General features: G+C 51.2%; 1 protein-coding gene across 2 annotated transcripts; it reads left to right on the top strand.

The window, feature by feature from the left end:
* Positions 1–9,627: 9,627 nt before the first annotated feature.
* Positions 9,628–24,685, top strand: F2 (coagulation factor II, thrombin). 2 transcript variants are annotated; one of them, XM_045014763.1, is made up of 14 exons: positions 9,628–9,898; positions 11,134–11,297; positions 14,156–14,180; positions 14,376–14,426; positions 14,937–15,042; positions 15,176–15,312; positions 18,395–18,697; positions 19,192–19,293; positions 20,413–20,539; positions 21,098–21,265; positions 21,619–21,792; positions 22,031–22,209; positions 23,986–24,056; positions 24,525–24,685. In XM_045014763.1, exons 1-14 carry the CDS (start codon positions 9,643–9,645, stop codon positions 24,666–24,668), a joined length of 2,007 nt encoding a protein of 668 aa, XP_044870698.1. In that variant the 5' UTR covers positions 9,628–9,642; the 3' UTR covers positions 24,669–24,685. The 2 variants fall into 2 exon arrangements, with proteins under 2 accessions (XP_044870698.1, XP_044870697.1); XM_045014762.1 differs by having other exon boundaries at positions 9,805–9,898; positions 11,095–11,297.
* The last annotated feature ends 569 nt before the right edge of the window (positions 24,686–25,254 follow it).

Genomic DNA, 25,254 nt, shown 5'->3' with positions numbered 1-25,254 from the left:
AATTCAAGGGCATGACAGTAGTTGCTCCCTGGGATTTCCCTCTTGTCCTCTTCCCTGCAGGCTCTGCTTCAGCACCTCCTTTGGCACCTACAGTAGTGAATGGGTCAGCACAGCATTGCTAATGGGACACCAAACACTGTCTTCAGTTTCCATGGGCTGAACCTCTTCTGCCCCAGTGAGGGTAGTTTGAATGCACTGTGCAGTTCCTCTGTTCATTAAAGGGCTCTGGTCGTGGAGTGGCTCCTTTTCCCTTTGCTGTGTAAAGGCTTTGGCCATCACTGGATCTGTGTTTATTCCCATCAGTAAAAACAACGAGGAGGCACCTTATGCTCTAATAAATTTGTTAGTCTTTAAGCTTTCGTGGGCTGTGACCCACTTCTTCAGATGTATGGAGTGAGAATTACAGTAGGCAGGCATAAATATACAGCACAAGAAAAGATGGGAGTTGCCTTACCAAGTGGGGGGGGGAGTCAATGATTCAATCAGGGTGGATGTGTCCCATTCCCAATAGTTGACAAGAAGGTGTGAATGTCAGAGTAAAAATTACTTTTTGTAGTGCTAACGATGCCAATTCCATCCAACATGGATGGCTGATACTCAACAGTTGATGGGAGATTACTTCTTGTAGTGACCCAGCCAATCCCAGTCTTTATTCAGGCCTAATTTGATGGTGTCAAGTTTGCAAATGAATTCCAGTTCTGCAGTTTCTTGTTGAAGTCTGTTTTTGAAGGTTTTTTTTTGTTGAAGAATGGCCACTTTTAAGTCTGAAATTGAGTGTCCAATCCCAGTGTGCAACCTGCCACCGTCCAGCACAGTGTGTTTTGAGAAGTTTTGGCAAGGCATGGTGGGGTAGAAGCAAGTTGTGCAGGGGTGACTGGGAGCAAGGAATCGGGTTCCCAGAGTGCAACTGTCTCCATCCCATAATGTCATCTATACCCCATAATTGTCACACTTTTGTTAAAAAGCTCACATACCCATGCAGTCCTCTCAGTCCACTATTTCTGACAGAAGCATGGAGCCTGCACAGCTCTGCACTATTGTCCTAAACATTGCGAGCACAGGACACACGATCATCTGGTATGTGCCAAGCCATAAGAAGAACTGCATCAGTGGGGAACCTAACAGCTTCTCGCAGGACAGACTGATGTGGGACAGTGAGAACTAATTTAAGGTTTCTGGTGGTGTTCGCAGAGCAGCTGCATATGATCAGGGGCGGCTCTAGAAATCAGGCTGCCCCAAGCAGCGCGGTGCGCTGCGCCGCCCTTCCCCGGTCCTGCGGCGGGTCCCCTCTTCCCGCGGCTCCGGTTAAGCTCCCGCAGGCATGACTGCAGCAGGTCCACCGGAGCCCGGGACGAGCGGACCTGCCGCAGGCATGACTGCGGCGGGTGCCGTGGTCCCGCGGCTCCGGTTGACCTGCCGCTGACATGCCTGCGGGAGGTCCAGCTGAGCCGCGGGACGAGCGCCCCCTCCGCAGTCATGCCTGCGGCAGGTCCACTCGTCCCGGGGCTCCGGTGGACCTCCCGCAGGCATGACTGCGGCAGGTCCGCCAGCCCAGCCTCCCGCCCTCCCCGGCGGCAGGGGACGCCCCCTACATTTTGCCGCCCTAGGCACCAGCTTGTTTTGCTGGTGCCTAGAGCCGCCCCTGCATATGATGGAGCACTGCTTCTGGGCTTGAGAAATGAGCACCGATTGGTGGGATCAAATCATAATACAGGTTTGGGATGATGAGCAGTGGCTACAGAACTTTCAGATGTACAAGGCCACATTCCTGGATCTGTGCACCAAGCTCACCCAAGCCTTCCAGCACAGGGACACAAAAATGAGAACTTCACTGACAGTGGAAAAGTAAGTGGCAATCACACTGGGGAAACTTGCAACACCAGATTGCTACCAGTCAGTGGGAAATCGTTTTGGAAGTGGAAAATCCACTGCATGAAACTGTCATGCAAGTGTGCAGGGCCATTAATCATCTCCTGTTATCCAGGGCTGTGGCTCTCGGCAATGTGCAAGACATAGAGGATAGATTTGCAGCAGTGGGGTTCCTGAACTGCAGTGGAGTAATAGATGGCATTCAAATCCCTATTTTGGCACCTGGCCACTTTGCCACAGGGTAGATCAACAGAGAGGGCTACTTTTCTGTGATTATGCAAGCATTGGTGGCTCACGGGGGATGCGTCACCAATAATATGGTGGCTGCTCAAGGAAGGTCCATGTTTAAGAACGCAAGACTTTTCAGAAAGCTACAACTGGCAATGTTAAAGTACCACTAGCAACCTTGGGGGGACCTAGTCTCCCCTGCTCCCTTGCCTCATGAAGCCATCCACCATCCACCTCAACAGCACCAAGCAACTAGCGCCCAAGCAGGGTGATGGTTGAATGTGCTTTTGGTAGATTGAAGGGACGCTGGCATTGTTTACTTACAAAATTGTATCTCAGTGGGGAAAAAAAATCCTAATAGTTATAGCAGCCCACTGTGTCTTGCATAAGATCTGTGAAGCAAAGGGGGGAAAGTTGCCACAGGGCTGTAGGACAGGAGCAGCTGTCAGCGGAGTTTGAACAGCCAGATACAAAGGCTGTTAGAAGAGCTCAGCACAGAGCTATATGGCTGAGAGAGACTTGTAAAGAGCACTTTTAACAGTGAGCCACAGTAATGTACTGTGCTGTACCTGCCCCTGATGTTTTGGGGCTGTTAGGAATTGTGAGGTGCTTGGTGTACACCTCTGAATAGAACACTGTCAATGCAGCTATTAATTTTGCAGTGCTTGGTGTTCATTTATGATTATTAGGCTCAGTGACAAAGTGTATGAGCTGTGTTATGGTGTAATATAGTGACAAGTAAGTGGGTGTTTTCAGAACTGCAAGGCACTCTGCAGCATATGTTGTGAACTAATAAAGAGATATTATTTGGAAAATAATTAAACTTTAACAAACCCAGTGCACAGAAAAATGTGTAGCTTAAAAGCAAATACATAAAAAACTTACTAAATTAATGGAACAGAACTTAAGGAGAAAGAACATTCATGTCTATTTTAGCTACACATACACTGACCTGCGAAAGCCATGGTTGCTGTATGTGAAGTTGTGGTTGTCCTTAATGTGGCAGGGGTAGGTATGTTCCCCCTACTACCATATGGAATGTTGGGAGCGGGCGTGTGAGGGGAGGTGCTGTAGTGGAGTTCTCCAGGGACTGAAAAGGGAGAGGATCCCATGGTTGTTGAACCTGTAGGTCCATAACAGTCAGCAGCACCTGTTTGCTGCCAGAGAAGTTCTATTAAGTCCTGGTGCATCTCCCTCTCCTTTTCCTGCTGGGACTCCTGGCCCTTTCTCCTGTCTGCTGTTTCCTTCTCCAGGCTGCCTGCAGTGTTCACCCTCCAGGCCCATTGCTGATGGTGGGGTGCAGTTCTGGGTTGCAGGATCTCACTGAGCATGTTATACCAAGTCCTCTTCTTTCTCCTTATCTGACTCAGGCGTTCTGCAAGTGTGGAGAGGGACCCCCCTTCAAGGCCGCAGCAGCTGCAGATAAAACACACAGAGGTACCATTGTCCATTTAGTCACAACAGAAGGAAAAACGTAAGATTCAGAACTCCCTTCCCCTGCTCCCCTTAACCTTTAAACAAGACGTGCTTGGGAGTGCCTGTGCATGGCATCACTCAGCACCAGTCACAGTGAGTGTGAGCTGCAAGCGTGAGGGAAATGAGGGAATTGCTCAGTTGCATGAAACTGAATATAGGGCAATGGCACTGAGTACTGGCACCATTTTCTGCAGGCAGTGGTGATTGTAGTGGATATCTCACTCCTGAGGGTAACAAAGGCACAGATAACACAACTGCTGCTGGGGGTGTCCCAAAGCCGCCTGGGCCCATATGCTGCTAGTCTGTGTACTGCAGTGGTACCTGACAAAGTTATCACTGACTGGTGTGTGGAAGTGTCCTACTGCAGAGGAAGAACTGAGGCCGTCATCCCTAGAAACCTCCAGGAGAGCATTGCAGAGTACCTCCATGACAATTTAATCAAAATCTCAGGAGGATTCAGAGCCTATCCCTGTGTACATAAACAAACTGCTCCGCATAGCGCCCCCCCCCCAAATCGCTACAGGGGAGTGAAAATCACATAACAATGCTACGTCTTTGTTGTACCACTACCTCTTCTAGTGTGAGTGAATTAATGAAAAGTCAGTAGCTGTGTCCTGTTGAGTTGGGGGCACCATCAGTACATCGTTGTAATGGGAAATACATTTACACACTTACCTGAGATTCCTTTCCCTGCATCAGGCTTGCTCAGGCTCAACTGATTGGACTGCATTGGAGTCTCAAAGAGGTCCTGGCTCACAGTATAGCTGGATTTCCCCCCCCCCCTCCAGTTCCCTGTCCCCCATCCTCCCCCCCATTCTCGCTGTTTATGCCAGGCGCCTGTGGCTTGGGCTTCTTGGAGGTATCCTTGGTGAAGAGCAGGGGAGGGGGGGCTCCGCCAAGGATAGCATGCAGCTCTTTGTAAAAGCGGCAGGTCTGTGGCTTGGCATCAGATCAGCTGTTGGCCTCCCTGGCCTTCTGATATGCCTGATGCAATCCCTTCACTTTCACGTGACACTGCTGCTGATCCCTGTCATGTCCTTTCTCCTGCATCCTCCATGCAATCTGCTCATAGATGTTGATGTTTCTACGGCTGGTCCGTAGCTGTGCTTGCACAGCCTTTTCTTCCCACAGACCCAAGAGATCCAATATCTCCTCTCTACTCCAGGATGGAGCATGTAGCTGGCATGGTCACTTGAGCAGTTGCACACAACAATGGGATCTGCTAGGTGTGCTTGCCAAGCTGGACAATCAGGAAAAAGCATGTAAAAAATTTGCTGGGCTTTAAAAGGGAGGGGGCCCTCCAGTCTGCCTGACCCTGGGCAGTGGAGTTCACAATTGTGACCAGAATGGTCAGTGTCAGGCATTTTGGGATAGCTGTTGGAGGACTGTTAGAGTTGACAGAGGTAATGTAGTGTCTAAATTTGCACTGCGTTGACCTCAGTACATCGACCATGGCTCAACGCCACTAATGGAGGTGGTTACTGTGTTGCTGTAACTGGGCACTTACATCAGTAGGAGACAAATTTAAACATAGACACATGCACAACTAGGTCAGTGCAAGGCAGCTTACTGCAACCCAACTTTGTAGTGTAGACCAGGCCTTAGAATAGGCATATGTATCACTTGGATAATTGTTCTTACACAGTCAGTCCCTCCAATATCCTCCTCCGTGATTATTTTCTCTGAACTCACTCGTTTGTCAGTCATCTCCTAGTAGAGAAACATCCCATCCTAGGTGCCAACTCAACACAGTGTTTTAGAGCAGGGACCATCCCTGTGTGTATATGGCCAAAACCTCCATTGGCTTCTTTGACTTCCATATCTCATTGCAAATGCCTGTCTTGTTCACTGCCTCCGAAGATTCAACCATACTTGCTGCCCCAATTTCCTCCTCTCTGAGGACCTGTTTGATTAATTTTCCCCCGACTGAGTCTCCTGGGAAAAGCAGAGTCCAGTGCACTTGTGATTTATTACCTGCTGCCCTTTTGGGCTTAAGGGAAGGCACCTGGGCCTTAAAAAGGGGAGACAACAACTGGGAAAGTTGCTGGGAGAGCTGTTACAGAGCTGCTGAGACGGCTCAGGAAGGAAGTTGCTGGGGGAGCTCCTGGAGGAGCAGCCTGAGAATACAGCAAACAAGGGGACCGGTACAACCCCTTGACTTCAAAGGGAGAGACTGAGTAGCGCCTGGTAAGGACTGAGAACTGTACCTAGCAAAGAGGTTGGTGCTCGGTGGACCTTCTAGATGAGGGTCTGTGTCCAGCAGGAGACAGAGGTGGAAGAGTCCTTACTGTGCCTTTGTTTTATGTTAAACCAGACCCCAACAAGAGGGTTTGTTATTGGACACAAGTGCCTGTGGGACAGTAAAGGGAACCTGAGGCCAGGCATCACAGAGCCAGGCTTGGCCAGCAGGTGGCACTGCAGAGTAGGTGCACCCATTTACAGGCCCTTAGGATTATTTGTCTGTCCTCATAGATGTCCAGCTCCTCCCTGTTTCTTATCAGGGGAGAGGGATCACTCAGTGGTTTGAGCATTGGCCTGCTAAACCCAGGGTTGTGAGTTCAATCCTTGAGGAGGCCACTTAGGGATCTGGGGCAAAAATTGGTCCTGCTGGTGAAGGCAGGGGGCTGGACTCAATGACCTTTCAAAGTCCCTTCCAGTTCTAGGAGATTGGTATATCTCTAATTATTACTTTTATCCCCTGGGAATGTCACTGGTGTTTTTATTCCCCATTTTGGAATGTTATTAAAGCAGTAGGAGGACCATACTGCTACTTCTGCTCCTTATGGGTCCCCACTTAGACCCTTTCCCATACCTCATTCTGTTGTCACATATCATTCCCCTCAGTTTAGGGGCTTTTAGCCAGTTACTAGGCCAGGCAATGGTCCCAGGTCCAAGCCAGTTTGAATTAATGTTGAATAAGATGATAGGCTCTCCTGTCTCAGATGCTTTGCTGGCATCTTGCCACTGCTGGGTGCACCTTTATTCAGTAATATGTATGTAAATAGGGTGCATCTGGGCCCAGTGCTGCTGCTAAACTGTGTGGGTGAAAGTTGTTTTTGAAGCTAGAAAGATTAGTACATTTAGTATGTTCCTGCTCCTCTAACTCCAGGTGACTGGCCCAGCTCTCTGCATTTGTCAAATATTGACACAGTTGCAAAGTGACCTTCATGACACAGAGATAGCCATGTTTGATCCAGGCATCTGTCCTCTGCCACGGCTCCTGGGGAGTGAGGCACAGTTGCAGGGATACCTGCAAACTGCAGTCTCCCTTACCTGCTGTTCAGTCTCTTACTCCCTATGCTGACCCCAGGCTGCCTCCTTTCTTCTGGGAAGACAGGAGAGAATAAGCAAGACAACTGTGAATGGCCTAGCTGTAGCATAGAGACACCTTAACCCTCCTCCAATGCTTTGGTGTGAGGTGATAGCCTGGGGGCTCTGCTTTCCCACCCTGTCAGGCCAGACCATCCTGCCTCAGTGAAAGGGGCCCTAAGGTCGCTGCAGTCCTGGAGCTCAGGCCCAAAAATCAAATGGACTTGTAGGGAGTGTGAAAGAGCACAAGGACTGAGCCCAGGCCCTACCAGTAGCCTCTTCCCGCCCCCCCCCCTCCCGCCCTTTGTGTGCAGTTAATCAGCTGAGCAAGATCCTCCTGCCCCCAGCTGGGACTTGGAAAATACTGTGTGCTAATGTTATTGACACCTCCCCCCCCCCCCAAGAGAGGCTCTGGCTGGCTGCAGCACATGGCCCTATTTCCCCAGCTGTCCCAATGGTGTATGTTCTCCTTTGTCTTCACCTTCCTCCCTTCCCCAGCCCCTCTGCATTTCTCTCTCTCTCTCTCTCTCTGGGGATGATTTGCTCATGCTCTCTAAGTAACATAGGCTGTTTCCAGGCTGATCTCTGACCCATCATACAACCTTCCTGACCCAGGGCGTCCCAGCTCTTTCCTAAGGGAGTCCTAGGGGATTTCTCCAAATGCCTCAGGGTGTGACTCTCTTCTCCCCAGAACCCCTGTTCTCAGGTGGGGGAGGGAGCCTACATAACTGCTCTTTGTACCCCTGGCTGAAGAGTCATTTCTCCGGCTGCCCTAATACTAATATTTGCACTCCCCCCATGGAGATAAACACTAGTTAGAAGATGTATCCAATGCACAGACTGGAAAAATACTCCATGAGTGCAGAGGGACATAACAAAAAGCTTCATATTGAGCCACTGTCCCCCAGGCTCTGGCAGCCCCATTTTCTGTGCTCTGAACCTGTCCCATGTTACTTTTACAGGCCCTGCTTTGAGGAAGCTCACGCTGGGGATGGCCACATTGCTGTTCTTTAACATGCTGTATGAAGCACTAGATCTTTCTTGGGTTCAATTAGTCATTTTGATTTCACAGCTCTCGGGTTAATCCTGCCTTCCTGTTCTCGCAGATTCATCCCCTGCATCTCCAGGGTTTATCTGTCCACCTGACTAGTTTCTTGCTTGGCAGAATCTTTTCATCTCCTTTCTTTTTTGGGCTCCCTTTAGTACATGCCTCTTCTTTCACTCGAGTAGGATAAACGGGGCCTCCAGCACTGCCCACTTTGTGCCCCCCTGGGGTGGGGGGGGTTGTATCAGGAATTGCTTTATTAAACTAACTGGAAAGAACTCCAATGGGCTGTAGCAGCAGCTGCCACCCCCTCATGCTCCTTGGCAGTGGGGGAGGGGAGGGGAGCTGATTCTCTGGCAGACCACCAGCTATGGTGCTCAGAGAGGAGAAGAAATGGTTGAATTCTGAATGGGAGGCTTGTGGCTAAGCCATGGGGCAGAGCTGGGAGAAAGTTCACTTCCTTAAAGCATTGACTCTGTTACATTTCTATAGGGACCAGTCCCTGCTCAGGAGTTCAAGATGCAACGCCCAACAAGTTCAGAGGAGAGGGCAAGCATAGGGGTAGGTCGTCTTCATCCTGACCTTGATCTTTATGACCATAGTGAGTCTTTGGGAGGGGTTTGGAGGCAGAGAGCTGGGGGGGGGGGCAGGGGAGGCTGGCACACACGGACTGGGAGGTTGTTTCATGTGTGAGGGGCCACATGGAGGAGAGTGAGCGTGGGCCCAGGAAACGAAGGGAGTGATGGTGTTGGCATCCCTGGTGAAGCAAGGGGCTAAGAGGAGACCCTAAGAAATGAGCCAGGATGAAGACCATGCTGGAGCTGTGTAGGGCATTGGAGGCAAGAATGAGAAGTTTAAACTGGATGTGATGGGTAAAGGGGAGCTAGTGGAGAGATCCCCAGAGGGGAGGGATGCATTTGGGATTGGTGAGTAAGGGAGAGAATCCTTGCAGTTGCATTTTCGATGGAGTGGAAGTGGGGGGTGAGTATTGGGGAGGCCAGAGAAGAGGAGGCTGCATCAATCACAGATGACCAGGGTATTGACAAATGTGTGATGGGCAGAGAAGAGAGGAAAGAACAGGGAGAGTTGGTGTCAGCCTGGATGTGAGGGGAGGTGTTGACAATGAGTCTAGGGTTATGTCTACACTATGGGGTAGGCAGGTGATTCCCAGATCACATACACGTGGCTCAGCCGTGCTGAGTACAAACTGTCTGAACCCTGTGGACAAGTACTCAGCATGTCAGAGCCATGCAGCCACTACCCGTGCTACCATAGCTACCCTGCTATTTATACTCGCACTAGCTCTCCTCGAGCTAGCGTGAGTATGTGTAAGTGAGCTGAGAATCACACTCATAGTTCATAGTGTAGACATAGCCCATGTGACAGGGAAGTGGTGGGGCAAGGTGGGAGCAAAGATGGCTTGGGAGAAATTGTTTCAGCTCTGTTGATCTAGCAGTGACCTCACCAAGGTAGGCTGGGCTCTTCTGGCTCTGCTGCTGGCTCACTGTGTGCCTGGGAGCATCCTTCTCTTTCCATCTGCTTCCATTTCCCCATCTGTGACCTCCTGGCAGTTGTGAGGCTGCAGTAACTCGTCTTTGAAGTGTTTGACCTGCCCAGTGTGATGATGGTTATGACAGCGCTATAGCAGAGCTAGGTAGTATAATTATTGTTGTTTTATTGTGCTGCTCAGACCAGTAAAATGGTTGAAAGTGAAAATGCACGAAGGGGAGGGAAAGAAGCCAAGCGGAGGAGGGACAGCTGTCCCTGACACACCACACACCCTGACCTCCTGGGTCCTATTTCTTCATGTTGGTTCAACATTAACCCAGACAGGGCTGGGACTTCTCTTGTCCTGCTCCCTCTTCATTTCCCCTGCAGCTGAGGCATATACCATGAGGCACAGCAGAGTCAGAGTGCTGAGCAGCCTGCTCCTTTTCTGCCTTCTGCACCTCGTGCTGAGCCATGACAGGGGTAAGGGCTCATTGAGTATCGAGGGAAGGGCAGGGGTGATGGGAGGGAGGCTGAGGAAAACGAATGGGACTGTTCATTCCCAAGCTGCAGCTGGAAGGGGAAGCCTGTATGAGGGGCTGACAGTCCCTGGAGTGGCCAGGGGGTTGTTCCAGCTAAGATAGTAGGCACTAGCTTGCTAAGAAGTGGGGCGAGAGCGCGCAGGGCTTCCCTGTTGCTGTGTAGGGAGAAGCAGCAGTCCCCAGGTTCTGGGGAAAGAGCAGGATGGGGTGGGGAGAGTGGCTGGCTACTACAGTTCAGTGGATTGTGTTGGGTTATTCTGACTGTATATTTCAGAGCCCCCTGTCTTGGAGCATGAATGAACCTGGGCGGAGGGAAGGGGTATCTTAATCAGTCCTGCGCCTTGTGCTGGCCACAGGTGGCATTCCTGGGCCAGGGACTCACTTTCTCTTGGTGACCTGCTTTATTTATGGGGGGGAGAGGGCGGCTATTGTTCTCCACTTTGCCTTTGCCCCTCTGGCTGTCCGAACAACACGTAGTACAGGCTAGGCCCTATCTCACTCCCAGGCATATGCAATATACTGTGTCCCTGTTCCTGGTGCTCCTCCTTTGTTCCCCATTAGGGCTTCTGCTCCCTCATTCCTGTCTCTCCCTGATGTGGAGGCAGGGTCCCCTCAGATAGGACTTTCTGACAGTCTCCTCTCCCCACTGCTATACAGAGGAATGGGAGAAGGCTGAAGCTAGGTTGGAAGTCAGGGTCTCTGAACAGGCAGATGGAAGTGATTTCCCAGCATATCCCACTGAGCTGGGATTGCAAAAAGATACACACCAGAGTGAGAGAAACAGCTGCCAGTATGTGCCAGTACAAAGCCAGTGAGTGCTGATGCTCCAAGCAGACAGACTTTGGCCCAGTAGTGAACTAGTGGAGCGGCCTTGCCGAAGGAAATGTACAGGGAAGGGGTGGAGGCCCCAGCCATTGGGGCATCTAGGACTGGCCACAGCCTTAGCTCACAGATTGCAGGGAGGTTAATCCTGCATGGGGCCTTAGGGTGAACTGGATAGGTCCCATTGGGCCTCTTTCATCCCCTGTATTCCACTAGAGGTGAGGCAGTAGGAGAGGCTCGCTGGCTGTGTGTGTTCACTGATTCAGACCCATGACCAGACATACAGAGCCTGCAAAGGAAACGGTTCTCTCCCAGCTCTGTGTCGAGTGACTGGTCAGTGTTCTGGTTTGGTAGTTTTCCTTGGGCAGCAGCAAGCGCTTTCCCTGCTCAAGCGCCCGCGACGTGCCAACAGGGGATTCCTGGAAGAGGTGCTCGAAGGCAACCTGGAACGGGAGTGTCTAGAAGAGAAATGTAGCTACGAGGAGGCCTACGAAGCCCTCGAGTCCACTGTTCTCACGGTATGTACAGCCACTCCCAGGAAATGTTCCTTCATATGGGTACCATGAGGAGAGACCAGATAGTCGAGGATCATAGCTTCTAAAGGGTTCATCAAGGGGCTGCCAAGGTGAGGTCCAGTGTGTTCCCAGACCCCCTTCAAGGAATGACTTTGGTTCTGTGGCATATTTCCTAATTGGGGCAGGAACTACCTTCCTCTCCTGAAAGGTCAGAGAGGTTCTGGTGGCAGCACCCTTACAGTCCTGGGAGCCATCCTGTCTGACAGAGCAGGAGGGAAAACTCTAGGGAGGTGCCTGACAAGCCCCATCCTCATTACGGGGGGTGGGGGGGAATGCAGCTAGGTGGAGGTTGGGGGTAAGAGGTTACTTTGAGGGAAATTGGGTATATTTAGTTCTATGTTAAAAAATGAGCATCACAATGAGTGTAAATGAGTGTGTGCTGGGGGCGAGGTGCAAGACAGCTGGGAAAGGTCTGTACAAGGAAACTAAATCTTAGTTGATACAGGGAAGAGCAAAATATTCTAAAAATGAAAAATTAATTGAAAACAGGTAAGAGTGCACAGGAATTAGGCCTAGGTTAAAGTACAAGCTGGGCAGAGCCCCAGGGGTTGGAGTTATTAGGTCTGATTGCAAGATGGGGACCTCAAATAAAAAAAAGGCAGAGATTTTAAACATCTAACTAACTAAGCAAATAAGGGTTAATACAAAAGCAAGACTTCCGAACGGCCACAGCCCCTATCCTGCAAACAGAGTGCATGCTTGCTTCTTGGCTCCTGCTGAGCCCAATGGAGCACATGCATGTTGTGGGGATCTGGGCCTATTTTCAATTTTTAAGCCAGTTAAATTAAGCTTGCTCAATTGTCTTTCATTTGCTTTTAAATTGAGACTAATGAGCATTCAGCAGAACAAAACAGGCCTGAAAATATCTAGTTATGCCATAGCTTATATATATATATATAAAATAAGTGAAACTACAGGCTTGCCTACAAGCTGCATTAGTCCACACCAGAAGGGTGTAAATTCTAGTGTGAGCTAGTGTGTAACACACTAGCTGGCCCATGATGGTGCGCACTAAAGTTCCCTAGTGCACCTTTGAAACAGGACCATATTAATGTTCGCTTAGGATTACCAACTTTCTGATTGCAGAAAACCGAACATCCTTGCCCTGCTCCCTGTCCCACCCCTTCCTGAGGCCCTGCCCCCACTCACTCCATCCCCCCACCCTCCATCACTCGCTGTCCCCCATCCTTGCTCTCTTGCTCATTTTCACTGGGCTGGGCAGGAGGTTGGAGTGTGGGAGGGGGTGAGGGCTCTGGCTGGTGGTGCGGACTCTGGGCTGAGGCCTCTGGGCAGGGAGATAGGCTGTGGAAGGAGAGTATGGGCTCTGGGGTGGGGCCAGAAATGAGGGTTCAGGGTGCATGTGGGCTCCAGGCTGGGGGTTGAGGTGCAGGGGTGGGGGTGATGGCTCCTGCTGGGAGTGCGGGCTCTGGTGTGGGGCTGGGGATGAGGAGTTTGGGATGCAGGAGGAGGCTCTGGACTGGGGCCAAAGGGTTCGGGAGGGAGGGGGTGCAGGCTCTGGGAGGGAGTTCGGATGTGTGAGGGGGCTCAGGGCTGGGGGTTGGGGTGTGGTAGGGGGTGAGGGATGCAGGCTCCAGGGATCCATGCAGTACTTACCTCAGGTGGCTCCCAAAAGTGACCGGCATGTCCGGCTCCTAGGAGGAGGCATGGCCCTGGGGGCTCTGCAGGCGCTGCCCCCACAGCTCCCATTGGCCATGGTTCCTAGTCAATGGGAGCTACGGAGCTGGCACTTAGGGCAGGGGCAGCATGCAGAGCCCCTGTGGCTGCACCTCCGCCTAGGAGCCGGAGGGAAATGCTAGCGGCTTCCAGGAGCTGCATGGAGCCAGAGCAGGCAGGGAGCCTGCCTTAGCCATGCTGCGCTGCCGACCGGACTTCGGCACCGCCTGGATCCCTTTTTGACCAGGCATTCCGGTCGAAAACTGGACATCTGGCAACCCTATGCACGCTCTTAGTACACACTAGCAGGGTCCACACAAGCCAGTTAGTGTGCAACATGCTAGTGTGTACTAGAATGTATACCCTTCTAGCAAGGACTAACACGCCTTGTAGATAAGTCTGTACAAGATTGCTACCAATCAGCCCCCGACTCCTTTGCTTATGATGTTTCCCTTGCCCCCAAGCTTTGTCAGTTATTTGTCTTTCCGGTTTAGAAGGTTTTTGCACCAAGGATTGTCCATTACTACATGTCTAGGCAGCACCCAGCACATTTGGGATACTAGTGTAATATAAATCATAGAGCTAATGCTTGCCACTGGTGCCTGACCCTGCAGGGATGGAAGCAAAGAGGAGTTTGTGGCTGGCTGGTGTAAACTTAGGCACCCCAAGCCCAGAATGGAGAGGGAAGGCAGCTGACCACAGGAAAGGCCATTACTGCCAGTGTTCCCCACCTGAAATGCTTTGTCTCCAGTCCCCTGCTACTCCCCAAGTGGGGTAGTTCTCAAGGCAGTATTCTGCTTGAAGAGGATTTGACAGCTGGAAACTGGTGATGCTGAGATAGGTCAGGCAGAAGTGAAATGGGCTGCTTTCAAACGGCCTCCATTGGGGCAGGGCTGTGATAGGATAGGTAGCCCCAGAATTTGAAGGAAAGCATGTGACTCAGTGTCACTTTCTCTCTGTTGTGCTCCAGTATCTTTGATCTCAGCAGGGCCAGAATTTGCTCCCTGTTTGCCAAGAAGGGACATTCTCTTACCGAGATGGTGTCTGGCTTTGGTTTGAATTGCAGAAGTTCAGGCAGGGATGAGGCTCCATTACTCGGATCCTAAGTGTTTGCATTTGTTTTGCAGGATGAATTCTGGAGGAAATACAGGGGTAAGTTGGTTCAAGTCCTGCAAATGCTTTGATGTCGCACAGGCTGTATTGCTGTACCCCAAAGAACTGGCTCCCTAGCTTCGTTAGCAGGGCCCACTCCCCAGGGCTCTATCCTCTCATATGTTATGCTGACTTGAGCTGCAGTGCTCATTGGAGAGCCTTTGACCTGACAGGTTTCTTGCTCTTATTTGTTAGAATGTGAATCCCCGGGGAAGCTCAGGACAGCACTGGATGAGTGTTTGGCAGGTAAGAGGGGCTTGGAGACCTCATGAGCCACTGGAGATGGTGAGTTCCTGGAAACCTGCTCCCAGCACAATTTGGGAGGAAATTCTAAAGAAGCGGGGAGGTCGTCAGATGGACGATATCAGGGGGAGCAACAGCACTTAGAGGGGGAGGCAGAGCCCCCTAGACTTTCCTGCCATATTGATCCCCCACAAACACGTTTCTTTAACATCCCAAAAACCCTGGATTCCCCCTTGGAATAGCATAGGATAGATGCCCAGCTGCCGCCAGCTCCAGTGAGGAGCCAGTTCCTCTCTGCTATTCCCAGCTCCCCCCAGCTCCAAATCAAGGCACTGAGATACAGAAGTGAAGTCCATCAGGATGATCTGGGGGTAAACTTTGTTTAAGGTGGGTCTGTGCATGTATGTGAGAACCCAAGTCAGGGATTTGTAGGCTGGTACCTATGGACTCCATGAAAATAATGCCTCTGATTTCCCTCTGGGTCTGACTTGCCCTCTGTTGGGACTTTGGCAGGAAACTGTGTATCAGGAAGTGGGCAGAACTATCGAGGGACAGTTTCTGTCACCAAGTCGGGGATTGAATGTCAGTTCTGGACAAGCAAATTCCCTCACAGACCTGAGTAAGTCCATAATCCTCTTCAACACACACTAAATCCCAGCTCTGGTTGGAGGAGCCAGGTTGTGAGGAAGACCACAACCCTGATTGGAGGGGTACTCTAGGCTGCTAGCTACCTCATCACTCCTTTCTCATAGGTTTAACGTCACCGCCAATCTGGATGCCAATCTCACCAAGAATTACTGCAGAAACCCAGACAACAACCCAAATGGCCCCTGGTGCTACACCCGAGACCCAGCAGTGCGACGGGAGGAGTGTGCTGTTCCAGTGTGTGGTGAGCCTCGCCACTGGGCCCTGAGATACCCCGCTCCCTGGGAGGGAAGAATTTACTCTAATGCTGATACTAAGGACCTCAAGAAAGGGGAGGGTCTGTGGAGAATGGGTGCGGGAGGGAGGAGTCCTGTGGGAATGGGTGGCGGAGCTATGGCTTGGAAGGCAAATGCACACTGAGCTGGAGAGGGCTCCCCGTTGTGCTGTCCATTCACCTAGCTTGCTTAGGTCCCTCTGAAGTGCTCAATCATTACTATTCTTCGCTACTCTAAACAGGGCCGGCCAGGCACCAGCAAAGGAAGCAGGTGCTTGGGGCGGCCAGTGGAAAGGGGCGGCATGTCCAGGTCTTCGGCAGCAATTCGGCGGCGGATCCCTCAGTCTCTCTTGGAGCAAAGGACTCGCCGCCGAATTGCCGCCGAAGAATGAAGCAGCGCGGTAGAGCTGCTGCCGAAGAGCCGCTGATCACAGCTTTATCTCCCCTCCCCGCTTCGCCGCTTGGGGCAGCAAAAAAGCTGGAGCCGGCCCTGACTCTAAATAATGTTGTGCCCCCTAGAGCCTTGCAGCAGCTGCATCACTGCTGCCAGCCTCAGGCATTCATAAATCAGGAATGAATAAATCATATTTTTTTGCCTACTTTCTGTTTTTTTAAGTAACCGTTATGGCAAAACCATCCCTCCCCTATTTGTGTGTGATCCTCTCAGGTTCAGAACTCACTCACTCACTCACTGCTTGACCTCCGCTTATCCTCTCATCACCGAGAGGATGGGAAACTGCTATTCTCAGTATTGCCAGCCCCAAAGGTTCCAAAATCATGTTATAGAAAAAGACCAAAAAACACAATATAGGTTTTGGGTTTTTTGTTTAAAATTCCTGCCCCCTCCAGTGTGTGGGAGGGTGACAATAGGTGGTACCAATGGTCCCAAATTTGATTAAGGTGATTTTTGGCACCTCGCTGCAGGAGCTCTCAGCCCCACATCTGCCAGCCTCACATCTGTTCCTGCAACTCCAGGTATTCCTCGCCCTCTCCCTCTTCCCAGGCCAGGTGTGGTAGGGAGGGAGAGTGGAGGGGGAAGGTGCAGAGGAACCCTGCTGTTCCCACTGCTCACAGGAGGGGAGCAGAGCCACCCAGAGCTGCTGGGCTCTTTCTGCTCCCTCCTCCCCTCCAGTGAGACTGGCATAGGGGCGGGCGGGTCCTGAGGGAATAGCTCTGCCAGCTTCCCCGGGAGGTGGGGCAGGCAGCCAATCAGAGAGGGTTTTACTTCAGGCAGCGCTGGAACATGATGGGTTGGCAGAAGGGCTTGGGCCCTGGCCAAAGGCAGGTGATGCATGAAGCACTCTCCAGCCTTGGCAGCGCTGTGTCCTTCTTCTCCCTGCCCCTCCCTCGCTTGGCAGCTGTGCCCCCCGTTGTGCACCCCCGCTCTCCCACAGGCTGCTGCACCCTCTAGACATCCACTTAGTCTCCCCTGTGCAGGCTGCAGCCCCCTGCACCTCATTAGCCCAGCTCCTCTCCCTAGTGTCCTCTCTAGCTCCCTCTAGAGTGGCAGCCATCTTCCTTGAGAGCAGCCTGGCCTCTGTCTCATTGAACACAATGAGATGTGATAGCCATCTCGCTAGGAGCAGTCCACATGCAGAGTCTGTCAGGAAATGGCAGCCGTTGTGCCAGGCATCGGCCCTGCTGACAGTAGGCGATGGCAGCCCTTCTGATAGGGGAGCTTTCAAGGCTGAAACTAGGAATAAGAGTATGGGAATATATATTTTTTTAAATGCCACTGTTCCCCTTTGCTGGGGGAGACTCGGCCACTTGTCCCTGTGCTGTTCTCTGCTCCTTGGCCAGTTTCTGACCCATGGCAGAGGCTTTTACTAGCTGACTCTCTCTTAGCCATCATCTTGCTTACATGCTCAGAGACTAGCACGTTAGAGAGGCATCATTTCCCTTCATGGATGGTGCCCTGGTTGCTCATGCAGGACAGGAATTGGCTACACCAGGGAGGGGCAGCTTCTCGGAAGCTAGGCTTGACCCTGCTGCTGCTCGCTCAGGTAGCTACGATATCACAGATGTGCCTGCTGCTGTCACAGCAGCTGCCAACACTGGGGCTCCAGTACTACATGAGGAGAACGAAAGGAGGGTGAAGCCAAGCGACAGCTCCACAGTACCTCTCCTGGTGTCTGCCTGCCTGCCCAGGAAACTGGAGCCCTGCTCCCCACGACTTGCCACCAGGCGAGACCTGTGAGAGGATGAGAACAGAACTAATGGACTTGGGGCTGTGAAGAATATTTTATATCTCATTGGCTGAGGCAGAAATGTTTTGAGGGGGCCTGCGGTTTGGAAGCTGGCTGCACATGACTGCGAAGGGCTATCTCCCCACGTGCTCCAAATGAGTGGAGGGCTGTGGTAGCTCTAGCTCAGAACTGTAAGTGGTTTCTTGGGTAACCCTCCATACAGGGCTGTCCTTACCCATACGCAAAGTACGCAGCTACGTAGGGCAGCTGTGTGCTGCTCCTGCCCCTGCTCCGCCTCTTCCCCGCCCCAGCCCTGCCCCCACTCTCCTGAGGACTCCAGAAGCAGTCGGGCCTGCACTCACCTGTAAGTAGAGTGACCCGGCCCCAGCCTGCTCCGCTCCCAGCCACGCTGCCAGCGAGTGCTGGGGGGCGGTTCCCCCCCCCCTCCCAAAAAAAAGCCTGGGAGCCAGGGGAGCAGAGAAGGCTGGGGCTGGGTCACTCCATTTCCCGCAGGAAGTGCCTGGGGCATCAATGTAACTGCCTTGTAGGGAGCCTTTCCCTGAAAATGCAAACACACTGAAGTGCCATTAACATCTGGGAATGGCACAGAGAAGTGGGATAAAGGTCTGCTTCATTTTACTTTGAGTGACACAGCACCCCCAGGTGCCTCACTGGTGAGGCGGGGGCTCCTGGGCTGTGTGGGGTATCCCATGGGATTCAGGGTGGGGACTCCCAGACATAGTGGAGTGATGGGACATAGTGAAGTGCTCTGGGGCCTGCTGGAATCTGGTCTGTAGCCAGACACCAGCACTTCCCACTGCAGGGCTATGAGTCTGATAACAGCTGTCTTGCTCCTTCTCTCTCAGGTCAGAACAAGACCACAGTTCCATTTATTCCCCGGACTCCTCCACTGGACAAAACAAAGGAGCCATGTGAAACAGACAAAGGGCTGTATTACAATGGGCATCGCTCTGTCACCATCTCTGGGGCCAAGTGTTTGCCATGGGCCTCAGACAAGGCAAAGGAGCTGTCCCATGGAACTATGTTTCTCCCAGAAGTGAAGCTGGTGGAGAATTATTGCCGGAATCCTGATGGGGATGATGAAGGTGTTTGGTGTTATGTGCATCATCCAAATACTACCTTTGAGTACTGTGACCTGCACTACTGTGGTGAGGCGCTTCAGTGGGTATGGGGCTGCTATGGGGATCTTGGGCCTGCAGGGTGGGAGAAATTCACAGTAGCCAGGAGGATACAGTACTGTGGTGAAGGGACCTTGTGGTGAGGAGTGGCTGGGCCACAGCCTCATGGGAGGCTACATATATGGGATTCATCTGTTTACATTGTCATGCATGTGTGGGTCACATGGTATATGTGTACACATGTAAGACTATGCCTGAGGTTTGAGGAGCCCTTTATTGACTGACATCCCCATCCCCCTGCATCACCTCAATATGTGCCCCCATATTCCAGCTAACTGGATGGTGCTTATTAGTTCACCTGTTGGCCAGAGGTTGGGAAGAATTAGTGAACCAATGGTCTTGCTTAAAAAAAGCAATATTTCCACCAACCCCACTACGTGTCGGGAGGGATGGTGCGACTTCTGAAGTCCTATGTAAAACGTTGGAGCTTTGCCTCTCAACATCTCTGTCTCTCTCTCTCTCAGCGAGGCCTTTGGATGAGATGGACGACGTAATAGCAGGGCGGACCATTACCCAAGAGCACCAAACCTTCTTTGATGTTAAGACTTTTGGTTCAGGTGAAGCAGGTGAGCAAAGGACCCAGGAGGCACAAACATAGGACCAAAAGTGCTGCAGAAGCTGCAGCTCCTTCCCACAATGCATTGTTCCTCAAGGGGAATAAAGCCTCTTAAATGCCTACTGCTGAAAGCAGAAGTGGATGCTAAAACTGCTTTAGGTTCTGTCTAAAAAGCTAGACTCCGGTTATGAGGAAGCCCTCAGTCCTTACAGTCCCAGCTTTCCCCAGCCGGAGGTGCAATGGGGAGATCCCTGCTACTTCAGCCCTGGTTCAGAGCAAGAAATGCTGTAGGAGAAGGTGCAAGACTGCTGGCTTTGGGAGATCTTCCAGTCCCAGCCTCTCCCAGCAAAGAGCACAACAGAGAATGAGTACGGTTACTGTCTTTTGAAATGCAAAACAATCAGCACTCCCTCCCCCTCCCACCTCCAAGGCAAGCCTGCCACAACCCCCACCACAAGGCAATTCCGCAACCCCCCCATTCAACAGCCACTTATAGTATCTAGAGGGAGAACATCATCAATAACAAATGGGTGTTTGTTTTATCAGCAAATTTTGCCAGCCAGCCTTTAGTCTGTTTCATTTAGCCAGTTGTCACTGAATGTGCAGTTTCTGATGTGAGCTTTATTTTTTTTATTGGGGGAAGGGGAGTAGTAGGATCACTCACACCATCGCCCTGATCTTCCATTATTTAATATGCCTTGCATGTCTCCTCAATCCTGCAGGACTCAAACCCTCTCTCGCACGTGCAGTGTGCTTGCGTGTTGGGGGGCAAGCAGCTGTTATATTTTCAACAGTTTTGATTTGTTGTTGCTTAAACTGTGGAAGTGGGAACACTGCAGCACTGGTAGCTGGACACACAAACTTTTAACATTAGATATCCCAGTGTAGTGTGGTGATAATGTAAATCTTTAGACCCATATGGAAGAAACCAGGCAGATTACATTTATTTTTCTGGTAACTGGCACATTCATAAAAAAACCAGCCAGGCCAGTCAAATACCAGCCAGGTGGTAACCCTAAAAATGAGGCAGCTACTATTCCTCCCAGTCAAGCATGTTGTTGTCTGTAGAGCAGGTCCCCTGCATTGCAAATCAGGTAGAGTAACAGAGACAGGCTGCCTGGTTTTTCAGATTGTGGCACCCGTCCCCTGTTTGAGAAGAAAAAGATTTCTGATAAGAGTGAGCAGGAGCTGTTGGCATCCTACATTGGGGGCCGGATTGTAAAGGGGGAAAATGCAGAAGTTGGCAGTGCCCCCTGGTAAGTACTGTTGCTGCAGTTTCTCTACAGTCTTTCCTTTTAGACCAAGGGAAATCAGGAGTCTGTCAGCTGGCACGGTGTATTCAGCCAGCACCACCTCTACTCATAGCCCCTTCTGGGGGCTGACTTGGCAGCACTACTACAGCTGGACAGAGACGCCCTCTCTCCTTTGGAGCCAAATGCATGGCTGCCATGGAAAGGGAAGCACTCTGCAGACTGTGTGTTTCACCCTCATGCTACTCGTTCCAGTCCTGCAGGCACAGGTCTCTGTTGGTGGCCATGGCAGGAATTAGAAGTCTAATTAGAGGGGGAAAGTGGCAGGGGAAAAGTACCCTTCAGATAGGATTGCAAGGAGAATACTCATCCTCAGTTCCAGGTCCCAGGGTCCTAAGGACTAGACCTGACTCATGCTAGGGGAGTGCTGTCATGGTCTCCTGGGGCAGTGAGAGCAGGTTTCCCTGGTCATGCCAAACTGCTGTTCCTGCAAAGCACGCAAGAGCATGCAGCCAGCTGAACCAGTGCCCTGGGTAAATCTCTCATTTTCTCTTCCCATCCCAGGCAGGTGATGCTTTTCAGGAAGAGTCCACAGGAGTTGCTGTGTGGTGCCAGCCTCATCAGCGACCGCTGGGTCCTTACTGCTGCCCACTGCCTCTTTTACCCACCCTGGGACAAGAACTTCACCACAGATGACATCTTGGTGCGGATTGGGAAGCACCAGAGAACAAAGTAAGAACTTGAATGGGGGAGGGAGGAGGAAGCAGATGGGAGTCCCCTGAGTGTAGTGGGAGAATAAAGTTGGGGTCTAGAGAGAATGTCATCTGGCATTATGGGAACCCCCATGGCAAACCAGACTGTCAGGTGCTTCCCCAGGTTATAGTGGGTTCCCATGGAGATGCCACTCACTGAGGCTCTGCTGATCCCTGAGTCTAAAGTGAAAGGGAGAGTAGTTTGCACCCCTCCCAGGGCCACTCTTCCTTGTGAGAAGGATGGTGCTGCAAGCCAGCGGGCCAGCAGCCCCCAGAGCTCATAGCTGTTGCTGCTGCACAGTCACTTCTCTCCTTCTGTTGGAATTGTTTCAGGTACGAGCGGAACACAGAGAAAATCGCCATGCTGGATAAAATCATCATCCATCCCAAGTACAACTGGAAAGAGAACCTGGACCGAGACATTGCACTGATGCTCCTGAAGAAACCCATAGTCTTCAGCGACCACATCCACCCTGTCTGCCTGCCCACCAGGGAGCTGGTGCAGAGGTGAGGAGGCTGGAGGGAGAAAGCAGCCCCAGAACCCCAGGGAGCAGGGCTGCAAATGTCTCCTTTGGGTCTACATGAAGTATCAGGAAAGCCCTAGGAAAAAGCAGGATGCATCTTTTGTGCTGGTTTGCAATAGGTGAGCCAGTTGATGAGGTGCCCCTCCAGAGGCTGGGCAGTGCTAGGCTATAAGGGTGACATGTAATATTTCCATATGCTTTAACCTTGCTTCTTCCTGCAGCCTGATGCTGACAGGATTCAAAGGGCGGGTATCTGGATGGGGAAATCTGTATGAGACCTGGAGCTCTGGCACCGCTGCACTGCCCTCAGTTCTGCAACAGGTGAACCTCCCCATAGTCAGCCAGGATACCTGCAAGACATCCACTAACATCAAACTCACTGACAACATGTTCTGTGCAGGTAAGTGCTGCTGGGTGTGCAGAGCTAACTGCTGCACAGGGATGGATGGGTCAGGGGGCAAAGTTGCTCTCAGTACCATGTGCCATAATGCAAGGGCTCACTTAGCCTAATTACTGCCCAGTAAACTTTGATCTATCCTAAAGAAATAGTATGCCCAGGGCATGAATGAGCCTCTGGAATTCCCAACCTATGTAGGGATGAACAGGGTGACCAGAGAGCAAATGTGAAAAATCAGGATGGGGTTGGAGGGTAATAGTAGTCTACATAAGAAAAAAACAAAAAATCAGGACTGTCCCTATAAAATTGGGCCAGCTGGTCACCCTAGGGATGAAGACTTGAGAGCCATGAATAAGGCTCTTGGGCATCAGCTGGTTGTGAGAGATGAGATAGAATGGGGCTTTCCTGTAAACGTACAGAATTAGCAGAGTCTAGCATTATGGGATTCTGAGAGCTTGGCTGTACTAGTGGTCAATACCTAGGATACTGAATGTGAGGGAGTGACTGCCAGAGCCAGCTTACACCATAGTACTGTTTTACTTAGTGCTTCATTCAACTTGCATTACTGAAAACATTAGTGTTAAATAGCACCAGCAGAGGGCAGAGCCTGCAGCACTTGGAGGCAAGGAAACAGACTTTTAGATAATGAAAATAGAGGGAGGCTGTTCCAGAGCTGCAGCAGAGAGCCCTGACCCGAGCAGTGGTGATACTAATACTATAGGACGGGGTGGGCAAACTTTTTGGCCCGAGGGGGGAATAGAATACTCACAAAATTGGGGCTGAAGGGGGCAGGAAGAGGGGTGGTGTGTGGGCTCTGGCTGGGGATGAGGAGTGTGGGGTGCAGGAGGGTGCTCCAGGCTGGGACTGAGGGGTTTGGAGGGCAGGAGCATGGGAAGGGGTGCAGGCTCTGGGGATGTGGGTGCAGGAGGGTGCTCTGGGCTGGAGAGGTTTGGAGGGTGGGCTTAGGCGCCGCCTGGAGCCAGCACTCCTATCTCAAGTGGCTCGCAGAAGCATGTTGCTACTCCAGCTCCTACGTGGAGGTGTGGCCAGGCACCTCTGTACATTGCCCCTACAGTGCCCCTTGGCTGCAGTTCCTGGCCAATGGGAGCTGCAGGGGTGGTGCTTGGAGTAGGGGCAGTGTGCAGAGCGGTCTCCCCTGTAGGAGCCAGGGGGGGCCATGTGGAGCAGCCCCTGCCCCACTCCCCACTGGGAGCTTGAGGGCTGGATTAAAATCGGTGGTTCACCCTGCTGTAGGAAGAAATCAGGTGAGAACAGCAAAAAAGTCTTTTAAGGGGAATACAGTACAGCAAGGCTAGGGATGATCCTAAATAAGGGCAACTGGATCCTGTACTAAATAGGGGAGGGGATTAAATGAATGTGAGAAGACTGACTGGATTTTGCTCAAAAAACCTAGGACTTAGAGTAGGGACCTACAATATCCCAGGCCAAAGCTATAGTGTGCATGGGAGGGAGATCACAGTAGATGGGAGTCTGGGGCAAGGTAGTAACCCAGGGGAGAGGAGATGGAATTATAGCAGCACTGGAAACATATTGCAGAGATGCTGGAGGAGGCTATAAGAAAGCACCTTTATTTGAGCTTTTCAGCGGAAAGAAACTAATTAAGTAAGCTGGTACCTTTATGACAACACACACAGAGGGTGAGTAAGGGCATGTTTGGAAGGGCCATACTGTTAATACCATTTCCCAGACTTAGCATCACTGTAATATTAAAGGTACAAATGAAGTAGAGAAAACAGCCCTTTGCCTCTTCTCCTGTAGGATACAGTCCTGAAGACTCCAAGAGAGGGGATGCTTGCGAGGGGGACAGCGGGGGCCCTTTTGTCATGAAGGTATGTGCAACAGGCACCAACATGGTGGCTTTGCTCATAGGAGACTTTGAGAGGAGGTTGCAGCAGAAGCCTTTAATTTTAAGAGGGTTGAAGTAATAGGGGGGAGGTGCTGCTCTCAAATGGCTGCAGCTACCTAAACAGCAGCTCTATTTCTGGTTTTGAACTGAAGAGAAATCCTGAAAAAATCCAGCCCCATTCTACACTGATCAAGCTTCAGGCATTCTGAGACCACTTGTGAAGAGTTTAAGGGAGTGATAGCTTACCTGAGCATATCCACACCAGCTGGGTATCCAGCTAACAGGGGACTGTTATGGTCCCATCCAACGGGGTTACAGCTATCACTGTTGAACCTCGACCTAGCCCAGCTGGAGGTCTAGGCTGTCTAGGGCACAAATCTCACTGCTACTGCTGCTCTTGAGGCTAGCACGGTGTAGAGCACTAATCTATTTTCCTGTCTGTCTCTATAAGAGCCCAGTAGATAACCGCTGGTATCAGGTGGGGATCGTCTCATGGGGAGAAGGCTGTGATCGTGATGGTAAATACGGATTTTATACACATGTATTCCGCTTGAAGAAATGGATGCTAAAAACCATCAACAAATACGGGAAATAAAGAAAGCATCTGTCACATCTCAACGCTTACAGCTGCTTTAATTTGTAGCACTATGAACACTAAGGAACCTGAAGTAAAATGGCTAGAGGTGTTCTCTGGCACCATTGCCAATAAAATGGGTATAGCAACAATTGTGCCTGCTTTGTATGTTGGCAGTGCTGAGAACAGGACTTGGTTCCATCCAACTCTAATCTGTAATTAGTGCCCCAGCACCTGAGCACTAATAAGAACATGTGTATTAAACAAGTCAGCTTGCCAATCTTTGCCCCTGCAGATAAGCAAGTCACATTACTTCTGTCTAAAACTGGGATAATGCTTAAAGTGACAAACCAAAAGACCCTGATCAGGTGCTCCATGTCAGTTGTAGAGCTTCTAGCAACTAGCCTAAGCCTACAGAGAAGGAAACACTAAACTGCTACAATGGGGCAGTTAAAATGCTACTATAAAAAAACCTCACCCTCAGCAAAAGGCAGGCAAGGGGCAGCTGTCCAACTCCATCCCTGCAAGGAAAGGGTATCTTATGAGTGAAAGACATGGGAATCCCCCTAAAAAATACCTACAGTGTTCATCTTCAAATAGGCACTTT

The sequence above is a fragment of the Mauremys mutica genome, chromosome 4 (assembly GCF_020497125.1).
Source record: "Mauremys mutica isolate MM-2020 ecotype Southern chromosome 4, ASM2049712v1, whole genome shotgun sequence".
NCBI lineage: Eukaryota > Metazoa > Chordata > Testudines > Geoemydidae > Mauremys > Mauremys mutica.
Note: the sequence above shows the minus strand (reverse complement) of the source record. Positions and strands in the feature narration are given on the sequence as shown.